The sequence below is a fragment of the Lissotriton helveticus genome, chromosome 6 (assembly GCF_964261635.1).
Source record: "Lissotriton helveticus chromosome 6, aLisHel1.1, whole genome shotgun sequence".
Classification (NCBI taxonomy): Eukaryota; Metazoa; Chordata; class Amphibia; order Caudata; family Salamandridae; genus Lissotriton; species Lissotriton helveticus.
Window position 1 is genome coordinate 1,834,102,738 of NC_136067.1, and position 27,495 is coordinate 1,834,130,232.

General features: G+C 44.9%; 1 protein-coding gene across 1 annotated transcript in view; it reads right to left on the reverse strand.

Annotated features, from left to right (window-relative positions):
• Positions 1-27,279, reverse strand: part of NEK2 (NIMA related kinase 2) — a 204,583-nt gene extending 177,304 nt beyond the window's left edge. The window contains exon 1 of the mRNA XM_078649740.1: positions 27,083-27,279. Coding sequence (XP_078505866.1) covers positions 27,083-27,178 — 96 coding nt within the window. The 5' untranslated portion in view covers positions 27,179-27,279. The remainder of the gene's footprint in view (positions 1-27,082) is intronic.
• Positions 27,280-27,495: the final 216 nt, after the last annotated feature.

Sequence of the window (27,495 nt, forward strand, 5' to 3'; positions counted from 1 at the left end):
CAGCATCCGGCCACTTGTTGGACATGGGATGAAAAGGACATGTTATCATCCCATCTCACTCCAAGATTTTTTGCCGAGTGACTTGGTGAAGGGGGCGGGCCCATCTCCGTGGGCCACCAGAGTTCAGGGGCGGGGGGGGACCCTTGCTGAAGAAGATGACTTCAGTTTTATTGGCATTCAGCTTTAATTTATTAGTGTTCATCCAGTGTGCTATATCCTGGAGACAGCCTTTGAAATTTGAGAAAGAATCATGTGTCATCTCCGAGTACGGAAATACCAACTGGGTGTCGTCGGCATATGAAATTGCCTTGACACCCCAGTTGGCAATTAACGTGAAAAGAGGAGCCAGGTAGATGTTGAACAGAAGGGGGCTGAGGGCCGATCCCTGCGGGACTCCACAGCCAAGAATTTTGGGTGTGGAAGAGAACGTCCCAAGTGCTACCTTCTGCGTTCTAAGTGATAGGTAGGAGTTTATCCACCCTAGTGCTCTGTCCTGAATGCCTATCTCTGCGAGCCGACTGAGTAGGCAACTATAGTTCGGAACCACCCAATGCACATCACTTTCTCGACTTACACCAATATAGGTTTTAAATGAGCAAGATGTCTTGTCCAATCCAAATTGTAAACCATTTTCTTTCTGCCCTGGGGCAGTTCAGAAAACCTTTCATGCACGCAACACGTATACATAGCACAATTGCAAAATTAATACAATAGAGAAGTGGATGGTTAAAAAAAAAAAAAAAAAAAAAAAAAAAAAAAAGGGAACCCACTAAACACGTAAAAGGAGGGAAGATGCAGGAAGTGGAAAGTTGCAAAATGTGAAACTATATTTCATGGCGGAATCCAAAAAGGATTATATACATTCCGGGTGGACCACCAGCTTCCTCATTATGATTGCCTGTCGAAGGAACTTGGTTGGCTACTTGCTGTGTCACGTACCCGTTAACAAGCACATTTTGCACAGCAGTGTTAAAAAGGAAGCACTATGACATCATCAGCCCTAGCTGTGGCATAGCTCTTTTGTATGTGTTTTTTTAATACATTCAGCCATGCTCCTGTATAACATGGCTAAAAAACATTAACAAGGCCAATAGCTCTCAAGTAGGCTATACCCATTTGCTTCGCCAATGCATTTTTTCTGGCAGAGGGGGCAATCAACAAGTGAGAGCGGTGAGGGTGACGGGGCAAGCACCAATGCACAAGGAGGGCAGAACAAGCAAACAAGCATTGGAAATGCAATAGGTCTCGCATTAGAAAAGTTGGAGCTATTAGTCTTGTAAATGACAAATATTTATTTATTTGTTGGTTTTTAAATAAGCTAAATTGATAGCTTTGTCATTTACAATGCCAATAGTTATAACTTTTGCGAATGTGACACCTATAGCATTTGGAATGCAACATGTTTTGTATTTACGTGACTTAGATGGCAGCTCTGGTTGTTAGGAAACATCTCTAGAGAGCAGGAGAGTGCAGAAGGGGAGAGAAGCACAGCAATGCAATAGGTCTCGCATTAGGAAAGTTTGAGCTATTGGTATTGTGAAGGACACATTTTTTATTTATGTGCTTGTTTTGAAAATAGCGAAATTAATAGCTTTGTTATTTACAATGCCAATAGTTTTATCTTTCGCAAATGTGACACCTATTGTAACACAATATGTGTTGTAGCACTGAATGGTTTGAGGGTGAGGGGTGTGAGGGTGAGGGGGTGTGAGGGTGAGTGAGGGGTGTGAGGGTGAGGGGGTGTGAGGGTGAGGGGGTGTGAGGGTGAGGGGGTGTGAGGGTGAGGGGGTGTGAGGGTGAGGGGGTGTGAGGGTGAGGGGGTGTGAGGGTGAGGGGGTGTGAGGGTGAGGGGGTGTGAGGGTGAGGGGGTGTGAGGGTGAGGGGGTGTGAGGGTGAGGGGGTGTGAGGGTGAGGGGGTGTGAGGGGGTGTGAGGGGGTGTGAGGGTGTGAGGGTGTGAGGGGGTGTGAGGGTGTGAGGGGGTGTGAGGGTGTGTGAGGGTGAGTGAGGGTGAGTGAGGGTGTGTGAGGGTGAGTAAGGGTGAGTGAGGGTGAGTAAGGGTGTGTGAGGGTGAGTGAGGGTGAGTGAGGGTGTGTGAGGGTGAGGGTGTGTGAGTGAGGGTGTGTGGGTTAGGGGGTGTGAGGGTTAGGGGGTGTGAGGGTTAGGGGGTGTGAGGGTTAGGGGGTGTGAGGGTGACTGAGGGTGTGTGTCATTTCTGGCGCCGATGACACCAACGGTGAAAGCAGAGCAGGTGGACGTCACCTACCAGTGAGCAGGAGTACTGCTCTCGAAAAAACTTCCAGAAAACCCCTGACGCCTGGGGGAAATTCACAGGTAAGGAATCTGAGGCTAGAAGTCTCTTTCAGATAAACTATATAGCCATCAAAGTGTCTCACCATAGACAAGTTTTGTCCAAACTTCAGTCGTAAATAAGGCACCCTCAGACTTTCATAATTAAGGGGTCAGTAAATTGAGAAGCATGAATTGGTTAATTTTAACGATATTTACAGTGCTTAGAAACAGAAGTGCTTCATGGAGTGCTATACAAAAATTGCACACTATTTTAATATTTAGTCCTGCTGGTTCTAAGCCTCTTCGGGGTGTTTTATTGTAGAGGTTTACAGGCCTTCTTATTAGGGGTTACACTGCCCGCATCAATTTCCTTAAAGGCTCTCAATGATCTCCTGTTTGACAAAGAGGCCTGCAGGCTTTATAATCAGAACCTCTGTAGTAAAGAATCATTCACCTAAGAGCAGTCACAACAACTAATGGGAGTAGGCAGCATCAACAAACTGAAGGGAGGTGTCTAAGTGAGCCTATGGATTACAGAATAAAGGAGAAGCAGGGTGTGGGTGGAAGAAGGATGCGAGTCCAAGTGTACACAGGCCAAAGGTTCAGGGGCTGCTCCTTAAAATGTCCAAAGGGAGAAGATAAGACAGAAGGACGCCCTTAACCTCTGCACCATTATCCTGAACTACAAACGTAGTTCCTTGCGGTGAACAGAGGCACAAAAAAAACAGACCCTGGTGCGAGAGAGAGGCCATGTGTGGAACGCGTCTACGCTGGGCAGGGGGTGATCAAAGACGACAAAGATCTGCTGAAACGAAAACAGTCGGATAGAGAGGAAAAATACAAATAGACACGCTAAAACCACTCACATTTACAGGTAGAGTGGCTGAATGTTCTTGAAATATATTCATGCAAAGCCGTTGTTGCCAAAAATGTGGCCCGCTACAGCTGGGCACTGAGTTCGGGCTCCATACGAGCTCATGCATCAGCTTCCCAGTAGTGGCACCGCTGCCATGGAGCACCAGATGGACGAAGGCTTACACTACTCCACTGTTGGCCAGTGAAACCCGAGACAGCTCTTCACAGCACGTCAGCGCGGGGGAGCTCGGTCAGCCGGAACACAGCGCGCTTGCTCGTCGAAAGTTATCACCCCCCCACACACACACGCACACAAAGAACAGTCAAGAGCGGAAACAAATCATAAGTCTTAAAGATTATAAAACAATTAAACGATTGCTTTTAGGTCAATGCGCTTGCGCACGGGCACAGCATCAAATCGCCCCTATAGTCTCGCTTCGCTCAATGCGCATTCAGAAGCGAGACCTAATAAAGGGGCAAGCAACAATGAGGAGTGGGACGAGTGTGGAGTTAGGGATAGACTATCTGTAAATACATGCCCTACTTAAACTAAGAGGAAACAAGCATTTGCAATGCAATAGGTCTCGCATTAGGAAAGTTTGAGCTATTGGTATTGTAAATGACACATTTTGTATTTATGTGTTGGTTTTGAAAATAGCGAAATTAATAGCTTTGTCATTTACAATGCCAATAGTTATAACTTTCGCAAATATGCCACCTATAGCATTTGTAATGCAATATGTGTTGTATTTACGTGACTTAGATGTATTGATATTACAATGGCTTAATTTTTTTAAATAATTAATACTTAAATAAAAGTTATTGTAATTTATAATGGCAATAGCTTAAACTTTTGTAAATAACTTTTGTGAAGATTATGTTCAGTGTATTTTATTGTGACGAAAATCCAAGAACAGAAGTGAAATATTAACATCTTTTTGTGACATTTGTAATAAAGCTTGAAACATTGATAGAACATATTTGAACCAGTTGTTGTTGAATGGTTGCACAGATTGATGCTGTGGTGCCCCTGAGTGATGCGATATATAGATAGAGGGAGGGCGATAGATAGAGGGAGGGAGGGCGATAGATAGAGGGAGGGAGGGCGATAGATAGAGGGAGGGCGGGCGATAGATAGAGGGCGGGCGGGCGATAGATAGAGGGCGGGCGGGCGATAGATAGATAGATAGCGGGCGATAGATAGATAGAGGGCGGGCCATAGATAGAGTGAGACCGATCGAAAGATAGAGTGAGGCCGATCGAAAGATAGAGTGAGGCCGATCGAAAGATAGAGTGAGGCCGATCGAAAGATAGAGTGAGGCCGATCGAAAGATAGAGTGAGGCCGATCGAAAGATAGAGTGAGGCCGATCGAAAGATAGAGTGAGGGCGATCGATAGATAGAGTGAGGGCGATCGATAGATAGAGTGAGGGCGATAGATAGAGTGAGGGCGATCGATAGATAGAGTGAGGGCGATCGATAGATAGAGTGAGGGCGATCGATAGATAGAGTGAGGGCGATCGATAGATAGAGTGAGGGCGATCGATAGATAGAGTGAGGGCGATCGATAGATAGAGTGAGGGCGATCGATAGATAGAGTGAGGGCGATCGATAGAGTGAGGGCGATCGATAGAGTGAGGGCGATCGATAGAGTGAGGGCGATCGATAGAGTGAGGGCGATAGATGGATAGAGTAATTATGTGGCGTGTAATTATGTGGCACTGAGTGGTATTTGGAGTGTATGTTGCGTTGAGTGCAGTGTAATTATGTGGCGTGTAACTATGTGGCACTGAAGGGTATTTGGAGTGTATGTTGCATTGAGTGCAGTGTAATTATGTGGCATTGAGTGGTATTTGGAGTGTATGTTGCATTGAGTGCAGTGTAATTATGTGGGGTGAAATTATGTGGCACTGAGTGGTATTTGGAGTGTATGTTGCATTGAGTGCAGTGTAATTATGTGGCGTGTAATTATGTGGCACTGAGTGGTATTTACAATTATTCAAAATGAATCACAATGGTTAGTGTTCTTCATGTGCTGCTTTCTTTCTTAGATGAACCCACTAACCACCGGTATGGGTAGCAGCAACCTCCTAACGCCAGCCGGCGCGGAGAAGCCTGTGTCGCTTTCTTCTATTGGAAATCGATAGCCTTAATTGCCCAATGATCGAAACGTATCCCGGACGCGAACGGGGCCGCTGTATGATTCAGACGCGAGCCTCGAACTCCTGAGATCGAGGCTCGCGTCTGGCGTTAGGAGGTTGCTGCTTCCCATACCGGAGGTTAGTGGGTTCATCTAAGAAAGAAAGCAGCACGTGAAGGACACTGTGGGACATGAATAGGTGTTGCAGAGTTTTTTGGAGAAAGAGGTTGAAAAGAAAGATTTCCCGTTTCTGTGTACTGATTGTTGTTGGTCATGAGGAGAATCCCAAGAATAAAAGGGATTCGAAACGCGTTGACCATCGGGTCTGCCAATTTGTTCCTTTGTTAATTTTTTGCTATTTTTTGTGATAGCAATACACCTAACCATTGTGATTCATTTTGAATAATTGTACATGCTAAACTGAATTGGATGGGGTGTATTTAAGAAAAACCAATGGTCCAAACATTACGTTTTGGCAAACCTAGTGCTATTCAAGTGGTGCATTGATTCCCCGTTTGATTTAGCACCGTGTAGGTTGAATGTGTCAGGTGTGATTGTGAAATGGGTGAGTTTGTGAGAATGATTGTATATGTGTGAATTTTTTTCACTATCCCTTGTGTCCATCCCCATTGTTTGTACAGAATTTTGATATAAATAGGATTACATTTCTGAGGATTTTTAAATAAGTACTTTTGAAATAAACAGCTATTAATGAGCATTCAGATGCATGGTCTTGTGGTCTATGCATCTTTGAGATATTGTTAGTTGGAATAAGGTATCAGTATTGGCATCTCTTTTTGTTGCTCAAGCATATAATTATGTGGTGTGTAATTATGTGGCAATGAGTGGTGTTTGGAGTGTATGTTGCATTGAGTGCAGTGTAATTATGTGGTGTGTAATTATGTGGCACTGAGTGGTATTTGGAGTGAATTGAGGGGGCAGTGTGTGTGAGGGTACAGAGTGGGTGAGGGGGCAGAGTGGGTGGCCTAAAGTAGTGTGTGGGCGCAGTGTGTGTGGCCTAAAGTAGTGTGTGGGGACAGAGTGCGTGGCCTAAAGTAGTGTGTGGGTGCAGTGTGTGGGTGCAGTGTGTGTGGCCTAAAGTAGTGTGTGGGCGCAGTGTGTGTGGCCTAAAGACGTGTGTGGGCGCAGTGTGCGTGGCCTAAAGCACTGTGTGCGCGCAGTGTGCGTGGCCTAAAGTAGTGTGTGGCCGCAGAGTGTGTGGCCTAAAGTAGTGTGTGGGTGCAGTGAGTGGGCACAGTGTGTGTGGCCTAAAGTAGTGTGTGGGTGCAGTGCTTGTAGCCTAAAGTAGTGTGTGGGCGCAGTGTGTGTGGCCTGAAGTAGTGTGTGGGCGCAGTGTGTGTGGTCTAAAGTAGTGTGTGGGCGCAGAGTGTGTGGCCTAAAGTAGTGTGTGGGTGCAGTGTGTGTGCGCAGTCTGTGTGGTCTAAAGTAGTGTGTGGGCGCAGTGTACTAAAGTAGTGTGTTGCCTCATTTGTCAGCAGCGAGCGCAGATGCTCTTCCGAGGGTCTTTGCTTAGTTTTCACACAGTCTATCACACGAGTCTGCCCTTACTTGAAAGCAGGAAAAGGGCGCGTTCCTGAGTTGTGAACAGCTAATGTGAGAATGAGCTTAGAGAGCGAAGTGGCCTGCTGTAGGGGCAGCCGGAGAAAATCACCAGGAAACTACAGGTCACCAAGAACGCAGTGCTCTAGTCCTGGATTTTACTGTGCATTCTGGGGGATGTAGTTCTAGTTCACTTCTCTTGCTCTAACGTGAAAACAATGATTTCTATTTGAGAAAATCAGGGCTGAAGCATTTTATCCTTGGCGATATGAGGTTATATGGTAATCTGAGGCATTTTAGAAAGTCGTCCTTTCACACTGTAAATGTCACAAAAAATATTAAAATAGAAAATAATAGCAAATTACCAAGCTAATAAGGAACTCACAATTTAGTCTAACAGTATTGACTGACTCTAAATTGCATTTATATGTAGATGTGATATAGCTCCAAGAGCTATTGTTTCTTTACAGCATCAAATACACATAGAAACCGATCAGAAGAATTGTGTAGCCAATGAAGCAGCCAACAGAATCAAAGGATGGAGGCAAAAAAGTGTTAGCCACGTGGACAGATTGTACGCCTATTTAGCACTATTCATTCATTGTATTAAATGCTTCACCATATAGCCATAACATAGCAAAACCAACACACAAGTTTAAAATTCCACTTAGCACCATTAACAACAAATGTGGAAAAAATGCATTCCGTTTCCTTCATGAAAGTAAGCTCAGTTTACCATATTTGCAAAACTACTAATAGACAATGACAATAATGTAACAATGTTTGTCCTTTCATCCTGGAGACAACAGAAATCAGTTCCACCGTTTAACAATTATTTGGTGCAAAGCAAGGAAAAAGTAGTGATAGTGTGCAAATATAGTAGGTTAAGTTCATTCTGCTTTTTTCCTCAAAATGGGCCACACGGTTCGTATATAAAAGACAACAAATGAGACAGTAGCAATAAAAACAAGCTCTCGGCATTGCGGGGGTGGGGGAGGGGGGCGGATTCCTTTGAAGTCCGATGCCCAGGCTCAGACAAATGGTGTGAGATGTGGCTGGCGATGTGCACGCGCCTGGCTCACATGAACTGTTCCTAATCCACAGTTTGGGTAGACTTTTGAAAGCCTTACTATAATCTCGCCAAACAAGCATTGCTAAAGCAATGCCTGAGGCTCGACCTAAAAAGTACCATAAAAGTCCTATGAACAGTGAACGGACACACTGGGCATGGAAGCAGCACTTGGGCTGTCTTCCAGTGGAGGGACAAACACAAGATGAAGAAGTGAAGCCAGCAAACGCAGACCAAAAGGAAGCATGGAAATGAGGGACGGTGAACCCAACCGAGAGCAATTGGTAGGCTCAAGCACCCTGTAAGGTAACAAAATGTCTCATAACCGACGGCACATGCGCTATATGAGGCAAGTCAGTCAGGTTCAAGAAAAAAGTGCTTCCTACCATTTCAAATTCGAGCTGGCCATAAAAGTCTGAGCAGGGTGAAGCTCCCAACTGACTTCATAAATTGGAAACATGAGTAAAAAATGTCTAGTGTCTTGAGGGTCAGCACCGGTGGCACAAAAAGACAGCAAATTTGTGTTGCTGGATTTATTTAGCACATTTTGCACCAAGCTGTTGCCTGCGTGCCTCTGCCAGACCATCTCCTTTTCCTGTAATTTTTGTGTTAAAATGTATTGTCATATGGTTTATCTTTGTTTTATTTATTTTCAGGTTATCCCTCTCAATGTAGATTTCCAGGGGGACCAATTGAGATTTTAGGGCTTTGTAGTTGAATGCAAAAAAATACTGCATCGTCTGCCTAGAGACTGTCAGAATACATAGCATGTTTGCATATGGAGAACAAGGTTGAAGCCTAAAGGCAATCTTGTTATTGTGTTTGCCTTCACCTAACATCTTTAATTGCCGACTCATTTTCATGGGATGATTGTTGGCTTGTTTATGTAGTTGATGAGCGTTAGAGAAGAATATATGATCACCCAAAAAGGTATCAATGCTGTTAATTTATATCCAACCGACTTGTTTTTTAAAGAGCCAAAACATATATAGCGGCTTATTGTCTAGGCATTTTTAGATTCTTCCTAGACTCAGCAGAGCAAAAGGATATGCTTGATATGTCCTTACTGAATTAAAAGACATGGAAAGACTTTGGGTAGCCGTGGCTTTCCTATCAACATCTGGAGCAATCCTTTTCTGGAAGACTACTATAGGTGTAACATGGAAGAGTTTGAGACACAATATTTGCCTACCACCGACTATCTTGATTCTGAAACCAACCAAATAGACCACACTGATGATCGGAAATAATCACCTACTTTCCACAATCAATGTAGACTCTAAGATTTTCATGATGGGCAGACCGAAGTGAGTAATGATCTCTGTTGCATAGTGATCAGCATTACATCATACCCCACAGGAATACAGTACATAACGTAAGACGACTACGTCACAGATTATCTGAAATCTTAGATGGACCAGTATGCCTTAGAAATGCTGGATTTAGAGGATGAGGTACAAGTGGAGGGTACTTGAACGCAAGGGATATGGAAAACATTATCTGAAATGACTCAAGGTGCGACAAACGATGCATACTGCAAGAGTTTAGACAGGTTGAAAGTTATCAGAGTGAAGGGTCTTGTAAAGAACTGATATGTCTGCTCTCATCCTAGGTGTTCTTGGAGGGCTGCTTAGGCAACTCTAGCCAGATATGGACCAGAGATTAATCTTTTCAATATTTGGGGATTCCAGCAGGTCAAGGGGAAGTGGACCGCTGGTTACTTAATACGGGCAGAGTTCTCTTTGGGTTGAAATGTTCAGTCGAGTTCAGAACACAGAACTTCTAGCAAACCTTTCCTGGCTAAAATGATTTTCTTACCATGTACTCCCCGGTCCACCACAGCTTCTGTGCTGATTGTTGTGGAGGGAGGTTCAAGCGACACCACTTCCTGGTTGCTCCATCCTGGGCAGCCATCTTGGGGAGGTTGACGGGCTAGTCTCCACCCTCACCTAATCTATATGACCTCTTCCTACCTCGCGCAGCGGTAGCGCCGTATACGCGCCGAAGAGGCGCCAAAGAGAAGCCAGTCCGCGTTCAGACGCTTCTCGCTGGCCCTGGCTTGGGAGCCGCCCAGCACTATGGTGGGTCTTCGTATTTCCTACAACTCTTTGTTGTTACACTCCCTACGTCCCCGCACCAGTCCCTCCTGTCGCCACTCTTTTCCCCCAGCTAATCTTGAACATTACTGTAAGCACTGTACATGGAGCACCCCACGCCCATACAGCTACACTCTCCCCCCGGGAGAGATTTGGAGATTGTATCTCCTCAACTGCCGGTCACTACCTAAACACTTCACAGAGCTGCATCTGATGATTGAAGAGCTCAATCCTGACGCTCTATTTTTAACGGAAACTTGGCTCCAGATGGACAATGACCCGACTACAATATGGGCCACACCTCAAGGCTATACCCTCAAGCGCCTCGACCGCCAGTCGGGGAGAGGCGGGGGCCTTGCCATCATATATAGGGACAGTTCTAAGGGTCGTGTCATTCCCAATTCCTCGCCGACCTGCGAGAGCTTACACTTTGCGCTTGATTTTTCCCCCACCACCACTTTCTCCGGTATCTTACTCTATCGCCCACCTGGTTCCCTTAACAATTTCATTACGCAAATCACGGACCTCACTGCCAACACAGTTTTGACCTCATCTAACTTCACCTTGCTTGGGGATTTTAACATCCATTTAGATGACCCCCATGATACGTCAGCTAATAACTTACGGGTCAACATGCAAGCGTTAGATCTTTGCCAGAGAGGCCATCAGGCAACCCACAAGAAGGGACATCTTCTTGATCACATATACAGCAACACCAACCTTAATGTAGAGTCCCCAGTTCCACTACCCTGGACCGATCACTTCCTGATACCTTTTACCTGGCTTTCCAACTCCTCTTCCCCTTGTGATGTTCCTATTAAGTATCTGGGCAGGAAATGGTCCTCTCTTTCTCTCACTGACTGGACAACTGCTCTCGTCCAAGATCCCCCGAGGAAGGCTACGACTCCTGCCTCTGCCTCTAACGATTTTGATCACTGGATTTCCGGCACCCTAGACCTAGTTCTTCCCAAACGCCCTTGTAAACTCATTAGAAGACCTAAAGTCGCACCTTGGTACACTCCTGCTCTAAGGTCATTAAAACTTGACTGCCGTAAACTGGAGAGAGCGTGGAGGAAGGACCATTCTTCGTCTAGGAAAGATGATTATAGGTCTGCAATGAAGCTCTACAAATTAGAGATTAAAAAGGCGCAAGCCTTTTTCTATGAAGGGAAAATTAATGCAGCAGCCAATGCCCCTAGGGAAATCTTTAGGATAGCTAAGTCCCTTATTTCACCCCCGGCTGAGCGTCCCACTGCCGAAGGTGCACAAGATCGCTGCAATGAGCTGGCTGCCTTCTTTTCAAAGAAAATTTTGACCATATACTCCTCCTTTAGCAATTCTATGGTCATCGCCCGCTCTGCCCCACACAAACCAGCTGACTCTCTGGCTCTCTGTAAGCTGGACACAATTCCGCTTCTTGATGCCTGTAGTCTGGATAGATTAATCTCCAAAGTTACTTCCGGGTCACCCAATGACCCGGCACCCCCCCGGATCCTTGTCAAGGCCTTGGACGTTATTCGCCCTGTCATCTTGGAAACCTTAAACACTTCCATTGTGTCCAAATCGGTCCCACTCTCCTGGAAATGTGCCATGGTGAGGGCACTTCTCAAAAAGCCCACCCTGGATCAGAGCAACCTGTCCAACTACCGTCCCATTTCGTTGCTCCCCTGGTTGAGTAAACTGCTGGAGAGGCACGTCAACAACATCTTAACAGACTATTTGGAGTCCAACGGTCTGCTGCGTGCCTCCCAGACAGGATTTCGTCCTCAACATGGTACCGAAACCGCTATGTTAACGGTTACAGAAGAAGCAAGAGCTATTCTTGATCAGGGAGGAAAGGTGGCCATCATCCTGTTAGACCTTAGCGCCGCGTTCGACACGGTGAACCATGCCACGCTATTACATCGACTGGCTGGCATGGGCGTGTCGGGCGCAGCCCTGGATTGGCTTGCCTCCTTTCTGAGCGAGCGTTTCTTCCAGGTCTTTGAGGGTGAGACAGTCTCTCCCAAACATCCTCTCAGGTGCGGGGTTCCTCAGGGCTCCTCCCTGAGCCCGACCCTTTTTAACGCCTACATGGAACCTCTGGACAGGATAGTCCATCCCTTTGGTGTGCGTATTGTCACCTACGCGGATGATACGCAGCTGGTGGTCTCGCTAGACCACGCAGACGGATCATCCAACACCTTAGGCCCCTGTCTAGAGGCTGTTGCCAGATGGATGCAAGCCTCCTGTCTGAAACTTAACGGGGAGAAGACAGACATCATTCTCCTCGGAAATTCCTCCCAGTCTGTTCTTGCACCCGTCTGGCCACCATGTCTTGGCGTTCCCCCCGCCCCCAGGTCCCAGATAAAGAGCCTCGGGATCTGGCTCGACACCGCTCTTGATTTCTCGGTCCAGGCCACTAAGACCGCTGCCACTTGCTTTGGACTAATGAGGATGCTCCGGCGGGTGCTCCCTCTGCTCCCTCTCCAGGCGAGGAGGATCATGGTCCAGGCCCTGATTCTCTCCCGCCTGGACTACGGGAATGCTCTCTATCTGGGAGCACCGGCCTCGGTACTTCAGAAGCTCCAGGTCACACAAAATAGTGCGGCCCGCCTACTGTTTAATCTGCCCCGTCGGCAGTCGGCGAGGAAGGTTCTGAAAGACCTCCATTGGCTCCCAATGGCTGCCAGAGTGCAGTTCAAGGCTTTGTGCATCCTGCACAAATCCTTCCATCGTGTAGGCCCAGCGATTCTGCACCCCTTGGTTACGCCCTATGTTCCAGCTCGCTCCCTTCGTTCTGGCACCCTGCAGCTGGCTACCTCCTCTAAGATCAATAAAGCCCGGTGGGGTGGCCGCTCTTTTTCCCACTCGGCGGCCAGACTCTGGAACGCCCTTCCCCTCACCATCCGAGGAAACAGCAACCTCTTGTCTTTTAGAAAGGTCTTGAAAACGCATTTGTTTGCAAAATCCTGCTGATCTGCCCTGAGCCTGCGCTAAACCATTTAATCTTCAAGCGCTGCGAGGCCTCAGGGCAGTTATGCGCTATACAAATGCAATTTTTCATGTCATTTCATTTCATTTCATTTAGCCTATATGTCTATAGGTATCTTTGCTCACTATTCTGCAACGTTTATTCACAGAACTGGATCAGCTCTGGTTTTATTGGTCTGGGCAAGGACGCATAGCAGGGTGATGCTGGACACTTTGAAACAACTATGGCATCACATAGGCTTGGGCCTTCCAGGCACGGAAATGTATTATATTGCATCTCAACAGCAGCACACAGTTACATAAAGAGGGAACGAGGACAACTGGGAGAAGAATCTCATGAAATGGTTTTATGACCAAGTACCACTCTTAGATGTATTAATAATGGGACAGATCAACAGTGAGTGCCTCCTATGTCATTTGACAAGTGTGGCTGATATGGCATAAAGTGGTCATGATGGTGATGAGGCACTGTCCTCCCCTTGCAACAGAAATGCAACTGTGGTCTATTTTGGTAAGATTGCACTAAACAGGTCTATGATGTGAAGTGGAGAGAGAGTTTTGCTAACAGTTGGGGACTTGTATACAAACAGTAGGTCAGTTACTTTTGAGAATGCACAAGAGTATTATGGGAGTTGGTCCTAATAAATTGTTACATTATGCAAGCACAGCACAGAAGACTAAATAAGTATGGAATTTGTTTCCTAGTTCACGAAGGCCCACTAACTACAAATACTATGGAAATGCCGAGTCGCTTGACACAAAACCAACTATTATGAGGTGCTTAAACTAGACAAAGGGAATGACTATGTGGTGGGCAGAAACAGATGGACTTCTAACTGCCCGGGGCCCTTAAGGAGCAGGAATAGGACTAAGAATGCAGACAGGGGTGGGTGACAAATAAAGTATTGAATAAGGCAAGGATTAATATGGTTAGATGTATTTATCTACATGGCATGGATGATGCTGTAGAAATTGGACAGTTGTTTATGATGTCGGGGACCTGGAGCAGACTTTAGCCACATATGGTGATTTTCTCCTATACAAAGCATTCAGATAGAAGTGACAGAAGATTAAACTGGATTACAGAGGGCCTTCCCACACTAACGCATAAACAGTGTCTGCTGGGGCAGGTGCACATGAAGGGGAAGTGTAGAAAGAAGTTAGGGCCAAGGCTTTATTACACAATAATCATAAGTAGAGTGTATGGAATAAGACACACAATTCAGGATGGGAATTGAAATGCTATACAATTAAATATTTATGTAATCAGCCGCATGTGAGAACTTAGTTGACCTGTGAAACGATTTTCTTTGGACCAGTCATACACTGCAGAGATGTCCTCACTTTATATGTGGTTCCCTACAGGAATGGTTGATTAACATTTTTTAAGCCAGTTAAAGGCTAACTAGACATTCCTTCAACATGGACAGTTTATAAATAGCGGTCAGTTGTCAACATAAATCCTGATGTTTTGTGCTGTAGGGTCCAGTAATTCAAAAAAATGTACTGGTCGCTGAAAAATGTATCCAGCAGTGTGACACCCACAGGTACCAGGAGCAAACTCGCATACAAGCAGTGGCACCAGTAGCAACTGGCGTACATGTGAACAAGGGAGTTTGCATCTTCAAATAGGGGGAGCACTAAGAACCTTAACGGCTCAAATAATGGTTCTAAATTCAGAGCAATTTCAACCAGACAGTGGAATCAGGCTCCACATTGGGTTTTGAAGACCAGCTATTCCATAATTCCAAAGAAGATGGATACAGACATTCCAAAGGCACAATAGGGTGGAGGATGCAGCAGGCTCATTCAGCTTGACTCATGGAAGGGATTTGCAGCCAACCAAGGTGCTCCCTTACTTCTCCCAGGTACTTGGGCGCATGTAACTTTGTGGCTCCTAGACAGATTCAGTCTCTGAAAATGTCCTTGTAATGGTATTGCAGTCACTTCTATCCGTGTGATTCCTTCCTTGGAATCAGGTTTCTCCTCCTAGAAGATTCGGTTCAGCATGTTCTACACACAGATAGATCCTTCTTCTCTTTCTGGACAAGAAGGTGAGTCTTCTGACTTCCCAAACTTGGGGTAAGTCTAGATGGTGAATGGCAATTACACAGTGATTCTAACCCTGGTCCAAAGACTTTTTGGGGTATGTAAGCCTTTTGGTATCCAGTCAATAAAGATGAACCAGGTATTTACCAAATGGAGAATTACATCCTCCTCCAATGGCTAAGGCAGACTGTCACAACTAATCAGAGGGTCTGCAACTTCACACCTCGCAGGGCTTCTCCTGGTTTCCCCATAATTGGTGGCCAAAAGCACAGATGTCCAGTTTGCTCCCCACTTAAACTAGTTCAAGAGAAGTGTTAACTGGTCCCTCACTGGAGATCCCTTGTCATGCATGATGGTCTCAGAGGAAATGAGAGGCAGTGTTTTTTTTAATTAGACACAGGAAACCTCCACTGAAACAAAAGGCATCAGGTGGCTACCACCATCAACTAACAGGTGTATCCATTTTTTTTTGGGGGGGGGTGATTGGAAGTGGATATGCATCTGAGACATCCAAGACGAGCATTATCAGTCCAGCACAAGAAAGGCGACCATTTTGTGCAGTACCCATACCCGAGGTCCAATTGGCTCCAGCATTCCCCAGTTCTTTCACAACACAGATAGAGCCATAAAATCTATGGGCTTCATTTCATTGTCCCAGACACGAGTAAGACAAATGACTCCAATTAATGAAAAGAAGACTGTCAGATGAGAGCCAGAATACAGTCTCCCAACAGGTTAAAAATAAAATATTTGTACTCTCTTTAGTCTCCCCTTCCCACATCAACATGCTACAAACGCAGTCAGTAAATACACAGCCTAGGTTGAGAGGGCAGTAGCCACTCACAATATAGGGGTACAATTTAAGTTCCCTTGAAATCAGAGTCCAGTTCTAATTTCTACAAAACCAGTAAACAACAAGCATTGGAAATGCAATAGGTCTCGCAGCATTAGAGTTAGTGCTTTTAGAATTGTTTATGGGTTTTTTGTTGTAAATCTTTAGCATTTTTATTTCTTGTAGCCAATGCTAAAGAATTACAAATCAAAAAAGCCATAAACAATTGTAAAAGCTTTAACTAAAAATCCTCTGAGACCTATTGCACTGTGTGAGGGTGAGGTGTTGAGGGTGAGTGAGGGTGAGGGTGAGTGAGGGGTTGAGGGTGAGTGAGGGGTTGAGGGTGAGTGAGAGTGAGTGAGGGTGAGGTGAGTGAGGGTGATTGTGAGTTAGGGTGAGGTGTTGAGGGTGGGTGAGGAATGGTTTCCCTTGACGTAAAGTAAGGATTAACCGCGCTTCTCAAGAAGCCCCTATCTACGCAGAAGACCAACATAGTTTGCGCTCTTGTATATTTTACTTTGTTAGCCTCTGCCTCTTTGCATGTAGATTTGGAAATAAGACAGGTGGTGGACGGTACTGAATGTCTGCTTCACAAGTTAAAAGGACAAGGCAAGATGGTGATGCTGAAAAAAACTGGAGGACGAAGTATCCACTATGGAGGGAAACATTAACTTTTCTCCCCGATCGTGCACTACTAATGATACATAAGAGGACTTCATGAGTGACATTAAAAACAAATCTTGTTCAGTGGAGTGCAGGTTGTTCTAATTTTACATGCAATATTGCTGTGACCAGCGAAACGTGTTGCAATCCTGAAACATCTACAGTGGTGGTTAAACCTGTGTGCGTCTGTGCTAGGGAAAGTTTGGGGGAGGGGGCGAAGGAAGTTGGGAGTGGTGGGTGATGAAAGACAAGCAGAAGTGCGACCTGCCAAGAGGAACGGGTAGGAGAAAGTGTAGAAAATGCAAAGTAAGCACCGTAAGGGTGGGCACATTTCACAGATCGCATGCATGAGTAGCTGCTTTCTGTATTTGACCCTCCTAAATGCAGTTACTTTCGACACGACACGTCTGATGATGCTTTTTATTCTGTATGGAAAAAATAAAAATGTTATTTTCTATACCTGTGGCACCCTTAATCTGAGGCCTGCCAGTCTGTCAAATTCCAAGCTGCGCCTGTGCTAAAGGGGACTTTGCTTAATGGCGTACGTTATCCAGTTTCACAGATCAGCCAGAATGGGGCCTTATTTAGAGGACTCAAACCTCAAAAAGGTAAAAAGCGGGTGCATTTAGGGGACTCAACAGATGTTTTCCTGCAGATCTGCGAAGGTGTGCTGGAAGATGAGGTGTTTTAAATAAACCCAAGAACTTAAAAGTTAAACTTAATAGTTTATGGTCATGGTCTTGAAATGTAACCAAGTCTTGATAGGGAGCCAATGCAGTTTCTTTAATGAGGAATGAAGTATGAGGCCCTCGGTGGGTTAAGCTGCCCGAGTTGTTGTGTTCTGTAGTATTTATGCTTTAGTTTGGTTCTAGTGGCTTGCTTGGGATATGAAGGAAAGCTTTGAGAAATGCTTGTGGTACTGGAAACATTCTTAATGGATATAAGCCTATTAGGTGAAACTCAGTCGGAAGCATTTACCTGAATGTTTCAAAATTTTGAGGTTTGTCTAGATGTTCTCGGGAGGTGCGTTAGAAACGCATGATTTCATCTGTTTTCCACTGGAATGGTTGCAATTTCTAGAAGATGGAAAGAAAGCAAAGCAGCGTAGTGGCATGCCTCTCACTCCTGATTTAGGCTGGCATTCATTGCACAGAAGGAAGACGTTATTGTTGTTAGATTAGAGGTTGCAATACATTCATGTCTGCATATAATGACCGTGAAACTCCTCATATCCGGTCACGCGTGAATTGCTCAGAGTTCTAGAGCAAAATGGAACACAAAATAACTTCCTTTTTAATTTCATGGTGCAGCTGCAGGGAATACAAATGCTTTTTTAATCCATATTAGAACAAATGCATTTTAGTATCAGAAAAAGTTAAACTTTGTAAAATCAGGTCCAAACAGTATAAATACGATCGCATAGGGATTAAATATATCCTCAAAATAATGCGACACGGCGGGAAGGGGAGGGGGCGGAGCGGGTCAAATAAACAAACAAGCCGGAGGGAAGAGAGGGGAGGGGGGAGGAGAAATGCGACACGGCGGGAAGGGGAGGGGGCGGAGCGGGGAGAGCGAGAGCGGCATGTGGGTGTGAAGGAGCCTAGATGTTCTCGGGAGGTGCGTTAGAAACGCATGATTTCATCTGTTTTCCACTGGAATGGTTGCAATTTCTAGAAGATGGAAAGAAAGCAAAGCAGCGTAGTGGCATGCCTCTCACTCCTGATTTAGGCTGGCATTCATTGCACAGAAGGAAGACGTTATTGTTGTTAGATTAGAGGTTGCAATACATTCATGTCTGCATATAATGACCGTGAAACTCCTCCTCCTATATTTTACGCAATAGATATAAATAAACAACTGGTTTTAACATGACAGTTATCACCTATTCATTTAGAAGGATCAACCTACTGTATGTTTACATAATCAAACTCAATATACAAGGCATATCAAGAAAAAAAAAATTGGGATAAACACAGAGGAGGTGGTAACAGAATGGGTGGTGGAGGGAGAGCCACAGAGAGCTAAAGAAGAGAGCGAGGTATAGAGGAGGGTACATTATTGATCAAAATATTCTCTGAAAAGTTGAGTTCTGTTATTTACAGCTCTGCGCTATGTCCGGGTTTAAGAACACGGGAGCTGGAAGACAATTGCCTGTTTCAGACCGACGCCCGTAAGCATCTTCGTTCATGGAGGGGTCGCGAGCTGAGTGGCGGGAGACTAAAGTGCGAGGACGATGACGGCATCTAAAGAGAGGAGGAGCGCCATGTGGGTCGGCGAGGGAGGATGAATGAGCTAAAAATAAAATGCTGTGGGGTTTGAGCGGCACATGACCCGGCCCTGGCATTTCTCCACACACCTGCCCACAGAAGCATTCTGGCCTTTCTAATGTTATTTCTCTGTAATACTGACCAGTTCCTCGCTCGTCAAGTTGCCAGAGCGCAGGGTTCTCAAGCCCTGCCGCCATGTGGCTCTATCCATTTCGGCTCATGAGATGGGGTTGTTAGACCACTCTAACACTATAGTAATTTAAGGCAAACAGACCCTGGAAAATGAAGAATACGAGGCTATTAAAAGAAGCACTGGTAAAGAGAACAGGTCTTGTTTTTATGTGCTAACACATACAGCAGTAGCGCTTTCAAGTGAGGCACACAGCAGGGAGTCCGCAGGAGCGGACAAACGGGGCTGTAGCTGAAGTTTAATTGTAAGGTAGGAGCGGAGGGCTACCACTAAATATCATTAGGCGATAGGCGAGAGATAAATAATGAGGCCGAGCTAAGACGTGATTAACAAAGTCTCAAACTACTGGCGGAAGAAGGCTCGTGGAAGCAATCCGATGGAGGCAAGGGGCAAAAGTAAATAAAAATAAAAAATAGGAAAAGTTGAGTCAGTGCCCTGGCACAGCTCTGCGTCTCCGAGTGTTCATGTGTTTTTGCAGTTTTATATAGCATGAACTCGACGCGATGGTATAGGAGCGCTTTTTACACGAGCACAAGTTGCATTACACAAGAACACATTTTTGTTAGCAACGGAGATTAAATGATTTGCCCAGAATCACAACAGGATGTTGAGCCGACGCCTAGACTCGAACCCTGTTTCCCAGTTCCAAAGTCGGCAGCTTTTGCCGTTATGCCACATTCTGACTCAAGTAATAGGGCCTGAAGACAAACACGAACATTATTGATCAAAATATTCTCTGAAAAGTTGAGTTCTGTTATTTACAGCTCTGCGCTATGTCCGGGTTTAAGAACACGGGAGCTGGAAGACAATTGCCTGTTTCAGACCGACGCCCGTAAACATCTTCGTTCATAGAGGGGGCGCGAGCTGAGTGGCGGGAGACTGAAGTGCGAGGAGGATGACGGCATCTAAAGAGAGGAGGAGCGCCATGCATGTGGGTCAGCCAGGGAGGATGAATGAGATAACAAGAATGTAGCGTAATGCCCAGAGCTGCAAGCGAAAAGCTAGAAAGCCAGGTACAAGTTAGAATGTCAGCTCACTATACTGTGACTGTGGGAGAATTAGTTAATGTTCCTGCGGCTTTAAGAAGGCAATGTGTTCTTGTACTATGCAACTAGCTCTCATGTAAAAGTGGTGCCGAAGGGTGTGAAGGATGGGGGTGGGCGGGGAGCGTAGGGACGGCTCAGAGGCCTGAGGCAGAGCGCACCATATGGAGAGGGAGGGGGGTGGCAGTGGGAGGGTGATTGATGGGCGGGGCAGTGCTGGGGAAGCCTTTGATGTGGCCTGGCGGCCGTGGAAGCCGGGCCTTTGAAGTGAAGCTAAGCTTCACTTCAAAGGTGTCGGAGGAATGCGGGCGGCTGTGCACGCGCTTTTAAGCTCAATGCGCATGCGCATTGAGCTTAAAAGTCACGGGCACTGCAAGGAATCGCCACGATTCCTTGCAAGTTAGATAAAGAGTCGATGAGCCCCTATAGTCTTGCTTGCTCGATGCGCATGCGCATCGACAGGCGAGACCTAAAAAGGTGTGTAAGACAGAGATCACTTGTGGGAAAAAACACATTTGGAAGCCCAAAAACTCACAAGGGCATGTTTGCACAGTTTTACAAAGCAAAGTAATTTCATCCCAAAACAATTGATACCAAAGACCAAGATGTAGTCCAGTATAACATATTTTTCAGTATGAACATGAATTGATGTGCCAATAGAAAAAAAAGGAGACATTCAAGATAGATACAAGCGGAAAAATTCAAAGTGCAGGGCATACGCAGGACATGCAAACTGTGGCTATGTCCATGATTTACAGACACCGACTATTGTTTTAGCTACCAGCTTTCCATCGAACTTTGTCTATAATGTAATATTTATTTACAATAAAATAGCATGCTCTGGAAAAATACTGTAAATATATTTGAGCAGGCTTGATTATTACCCGGCACACAGTGACATCAAACAAATGTAAATTGCATATCAATCACGCGCTTTCACTTTTAACTGATTAATATGTAAACTAAAAGTAGAACACCTAGGAAAACAAGCATTGGCATAGCCAATAGGTCTCGCATTTGGGACCTTATAAGCGTTTAGCCATGCAACAGTTGGTGTTGTTGCACCAAGGATATTCTGCTGCATAACTAAATAATTATAAGGTCCCAAAAGCGAGACCTATTGGCTATGCCAATGCTTGTTTTTTAGTGTGACTAAATCTAATGAATGAGTTGCCAATTCCTGAACACTAAGAATAAGACGTTGATTCCTACGAAGACTACTACTTTTTTGTCTTGTATGAGTTTGCTACAAGTAATGTGGCAACAGTGTTTTCGGTCCAAAGTATCAGCCAAACATAAACCAGAAAATGCTGGTTGTGCAAAAGTTGGCTGACGGGGTAGCCCCGCTGAGAAGCGTGAAGGGATGACGCCGCCTGCAAAAAATAAACTGAAGGGGGCACGGTCTAGTGTTGAACTGCTAAGAGGGAAGCAGGCAGTCAGTCAAGACGGAGATCTTAGGACGCGAGTGGTGCGCGCGTGACGATAAAAGTGAAGGCGAAACCTAAACTATGAACCTGGAACAAACAGAGAAGTTAGGCGAAATTAAAACACGCAAAAGATAGGGCATGAGGGAGTGCGCGAGAGCGACTGTAAGGCATGAACAACGAGAGAGCGGGGTGGTGAGGGGATGAAAGGAACAAGCATTGGCTGCAAAAGTAAAAGTGATTGCGATCAAGCGCGGTGGCCGCTAGAAACGATCTGTGGTGGGGGAGGGGGAGAAGAGGGAGTTGCGTGAGGAGGAAAGACAGCGCAAGCAACAAGAGCGGCCAGGAAACTGAAAGTACGGCCGGCCACCCGTGAATAATTAGGGGAGGAGAAGCCGCAGAGCACACGCTGGGAGAAGCCCTTTGATGTGCTGTGCGGCAGTGAATAAATGCAATTAGGAGGGAGGGAGGGAGGCTGATGCGCGTGCTTGTTTGGTCACGTGATTCATGTGAACTCAAAGAAAACCGCACCAAAAAGCCCTTGGTTTCACGAGGATTTTGAGCACTTGAATTCTCCCCATTTCCCATTCCTTCGGAATGGAAAAGGCGAGACCTAAAAAGCATAATAAATCATACCACTACTCAATTACTGCATTGTGAAGTAGTGCTCTTTAAAGGCGTGAATTTCCAGTTCACTTCTAAATTGGAGCAGAGTGGGGTGGTTCTGATAAAAAAAAAAAGGACGATGTTCCTGATCATGGAGGAATAGATGTAGCGATAATTTGACTTTTTTTATTTCACGTATTTTCCGACCAGTCTGAATTGTGCAATGCAATAGCAATATTTCTGGGATCTTGCCACTGTAGGGGACAGTAAGGTGCCAGCCATGTTTCAAAAACATCAATTACCCCCTCCCAAAGCACCTTATCTTGCTCTTGGATGCTTTCAGTTATTTCTGGTCTTCCACATGTGTGTTCCTCGTACTGAACACTAGTTTCTACACTGCATTATATCTTTGAAAGTAGAAAGGTAATTTTCCTGCTCAGCATTTTACGCCAGGATTTTTCCTTGTCAATTTAAAGTCTGATGTCTATGGGACTCAAGAAACATGTATGTAACCAGAACATAGCCTGGAGGCCAAGTCTAGGAAAAGGCTGAGTTCAGAACATGAATACTCATTTGAATATCAAAAAGGGACCTATAACTACAAATACAAATCTTGCAAGTCGTGTCTAGGAATATAGCAATGTACCTGCTTATATGAATATATTTCCAGACTCCCTTAAGAGGGGTCCACAGCAGCTTAGGTCCCACTTTGCAACAACGTATTAAGCATATCCTGGAAAGTATAGCCTATAATTTGCCATGAAGCTATCTCTTTGAACCATCAAAACTATTTTTACTTAGGAGCTTCATGGTTTAGTGGCACGCTGCTTAACGTTCACTATGCTGCTTAGCATCAGTTCCTGCGAGGGAAAGCCCAGTCCAGGCCTCAATCAAGCCCTGACGGCTACAGTCAGTCAGGTTTTCCATGCTTTTTCCACCTCACCGAATATAAAGTTTCTTCCCGAAATGCGATACATTAGTCCGGTAAGTTCTTGTTCGCCAAGAAGTGCTGCAAGAGGTGCACAGTTTAATCATGCAATCTCAAACTCAGAGGAAAATTGTAATGGCCTTTCTCCCACAAAACTGATATGAAACTAATTTTATAAAGAAAAGGCTACGGATATGAAAAGCAATTGAAAACAAAGTAAAATATCAATGCAGTCCAACAACAATCCTCGATGATTGTTTATTAGTTCATGTGGGTTCCAATACAACATAATTTAACGTTAAAGCGCAGTAGTCCGCTCAGCTCACCGACACTCTGGGAGTAAATAGAGCAACAGAGTTTAATTCTCCAACTTCTACACACACTGATATAACCAGCTAACCTACATTATTTAATTATGAATAAGTTATCTTGTCTTTTTACCCTGGAGGAAAACTCTACTAACAATTGACCCCTTTAAGTTGGAAATGTGTAAACCAAAATACTATTACTTTACTCCATTGAAAACTTTAGGAGTTCTGCAATCAGTTCTGCCTCTTAGGGTAATGAAATTAGGTGATATCGAGCTAGTAAACCGTAGGCTTGACATTCACAAATAAAACTGGCAACTTTCATCTAATCAATACTCATAAATGATCTGCTGTTTAGGTATGCAAGTATATTCAAGCAAAATCAAGGCAGCTGGATCAATATGTTCGACATGTCTCAATGGTCCATAATGGCCTGCCCACCTGTTTGGAAGCGATACAATGCATGCTTTCTTCTAGAATGTGACAGTCGGATAATATGTTCGACAGGTCTCAATGCTACATAATGACCTAGCTGCCTGTTGGGATGTGATACGTTCCATGCTTTCTTGTAGAATCCGACAGCAGGATTAATATGTTTGACTAGTCTTAATGGCCCATAATGACCTGCCCACCAGTTTGGAAGTGACAAGCTCCAAGCTTTCTTCTAGAATCTGACAGCAGAAGAGCAAAAAATGTTAATCTCTAAAACAGGGTCATCTATTAAAATTAAAAAATAAGATGCCTGATGTTATTAAAAATTAAAGTCTTACTTACGTTAAAAAAAAAAAACATTGACTTCTACTAGCATTAACTTAGAATCCAATCATGGATATTTACAATCTTGTCAAGCCCTGATAGGCTTATCAATAATCTCATTAAAGCAAACCCCGTCCGTATGGGCACTTTTTTTTTACAGCCAATGTTTGCTTATTGTGTCAAAAATTACACATTTCCTGATTGTCAAAAGTCAGTCTATTGGCTCCATTCACGATTCTGGGAATTACTGTAACAAGTTTGTAATACAGCACTGTAAAAAAAATCCTTAAAAGTCTGCTCAGACTCTTGCGGATGAGCTGTAAGAAAATAAGTCAATACCTATGAAGCATGCAGACTTTTGTCCACCATGTTCTACATAGTCAGCAATTGTATATCATCTTTACAGATCATAACAGATAAATATGCAAACCAAAAACATTACCCAGTGAACAGGACACTTACTAATGCATCATGAGAATTCGTTCAAGCATATAGACCCATACTGCATGCAGATAGAGCTACAACTATTGGGAATTTAGAATACGCGGTTAAAGATTGTTAAAAGGAATTGCATGACAAGACGTGGGTACTAATACAACCGGAAAACAAAGCAACTTACAAATATGTCTCTTTGCCCTTTCATTGTATTTACAGCTTGCCGATTTACCTGGAGTCTCAGATTGTTTGTTTCCTCCCACTTGTATTAGGAGGGAGACCATTCAACTGCCAGTTTTATGCTGATTAGTACCTTTTTAGGACAACATAGTACATTGAAAAAGCTCACGGACGAACGAGCCAAGTGCGAAACACATAATATCTAGAACATATTTGAATGCATTTCACTTTGTAGCACATGATTTCCCAGTGAACAAATAAGCATGCGTTTTCTTTAGACTAAATGTTTTGGCTTTAATCAATCATTTTTGATTGCTGTATCATAATTCTGTTGAAAGCTAAGTGCCAAAGCCTTCTTATGGACCTAAAGCATGCACTGGTCCTTGGCCAAGTTATCAACCCAAACACTCAGGACAAAAGAGCAATACCCTAGACCCAAGACATGATTTGATTACGAGCACCCAACAACTAGTGACTCAGTCTACACAAATGCTGTTATTAGCATTCGTACACCACACTTTGGCCCAAAGGATCCCCTTGTCCCAGGGGTGACTGTGGGATAGCTAAGAACCTAGGGATTTGGTTTGGGGCTGACTTGTGCTTCCGCGAGCAAATCACGAGATTAGCGGGATCATGCTTCGGTACCCTAACAACCCTAAGGAAGTTCTTCCCCCTTCTGCCCCAAGCTGCCAAGGAGGCAGTTGCCAGGGCGCTTATACTCTCGCACTTGGACTACGCCAATGCCCTCTACATCGGCTATCCTGGCTTTCTCCTCAGCAAACTTCAAGTGGTTCAAAATGCGGCTGTTCGGCTCCTCTTTGACATCCCCAGGAGACTAAGTGTCCGCAAACAGCTTAGCGATCTTCATTGGCTCCCAGTGGCTCAAAGAGTGCGATTCAAGGCATTGGTCCTGACTCACAAAGCCCTTCATGGCCCTTGTGCATCTTATATGAGGGCCAGATTTACGCTCTATCAGCCGAAGCGCCATCTCCGCTCGGCGGCCCTCAGAAGTCTGGTGGTCCCCAGGTTTAGGAAATCACGTCTAGGTGGTCAGTCTCTGGCTGTTAGAGCTGCCACCAAGTGGAATGACTTACCAGACCTATTAAGACATACCACTGAATTGGCCATCTTCAAAAAACTCCGCTAAACTCATCTGTTTCAACAAGTAGTTTAGTTCCTTAGTTCTCTCTGTCATTTTTTTCTCCCACGCGCCAGGAGAGTCTTGACTAACAGTGCGCGCTACAAATTCATTTATAACATAACATAACATTTGCACGGTCCTGTAGTGATTCAGAGTTATTCAGAAGTCAGCCCTTGACGCGGTAAATGAGAGTTACTGGTAAAGATCCATCAGTACAATATATTATTAATTACCATCTCATACTGAAGTAGAGTTTAACATTTTTTTGCAATACCCATTAAAATTATTTGGGAAATTGTTGATGTTTTATGATGCATAAAGTCGGGACTGGATGAATTAAGTTGCACTTTAAATGAGTTTACCGAGTCATTTAGAAATAATTAATACTGGGAAGAAGATATTCCACATCTTCTTATGAGATACTATTTGCTTTAACATGGGGCACTTTTAGATGTCTGTTCGTCTTGCTCATGTCCCCCCCTCACAGTATCCCGCTGCAAACCATCTTCCTTCCACCTCGTTTCTGCAGTCTATGATGTGTATGGGTATGTGGTGAAAGACTAACATTTGTGTTGTTCTGTTACTCGAGGCCCAAACTAACTAGCAATAGGAGCAATACTGTACTGCGCCAATTTACGACCTTGTCAAAACATACATTTAATCTAAAACGGTGGTATAGAAAATCATAATAGAAATACGCATGTAAACTCAGGAGAGTGCTCTATAAATCTGAAGACACCAGTAAATTCCTGTCAACACCCCGGTGACCCCCTAACAACTTCAACCAGAGTCGATTCTTAACCTCACCCTGCCAAATCCTACTCAGGCTAAAATAAAATGGCTCCTGCGTCACAGTCAGAGAAAGCTCTCAGGTAAGGAAGACGCACCCCATATACAATGAAATAATAAACCTTGCTTTCCATAATTTTATTGCACCCATTTGTCTAAGTCAGAAACACCGCGAATCTGCTTAGATGGCAAAGCTGCAACATACCACCGTGATACAAGAAGCTAAACACAATGGAAACAAACAGTCGGTGTAGAAAGGGGAACCGAACATCAAAGAAGATTCTCGACTTTGTGGTAAACAGTAGACGCGCATCTTCGCCCAGAAACCCTATTCCACTCAATAAACACGCTCCCTAAATACTCGGTTCTAAACTAACAAACAAACTGCTAATAAAGACACCAAATCCCAAGCAGACACGGATTCATCCTCGCTGATGGCCCTCTGCCCATCCAGCTGGAGCACCCCCGGTCTCACTGCCCCCGCCTCACCTTGCCGTCCGATTTCCTCATCACCTTCTTACACTTCCCGTACGAGCCACTGCCCACGGTGTGGAGCTCCTGGTAATCCTCCAGTCGGGAGGGCATGGCTACAACGGGGGGCAGCTAGAAACTCAAGCTTTCCACGTAGGTAACCTGCGAAGCGATGGTAACAAGTCCTGCAACCTTCAAACTGCGCCGCCTCTGGGGCGCGCGTCTGATTGGACGCCGACAGTGCGGCTCACGACTCTCTGATTGGAGGGCCGACATAAACAAGGAAGGTCGCTAGGCTGAGAAGAACGCCGCGCGAGCAAGCGCGCGCGCCCCCAAAGTTCAAGCATCTCAACACAGCCGATTATCCCCACCTCTTCCTGCCTTTTAGTAGAAACAAAAGAAAGACCCACGTCGAGACACTACATAGGCAC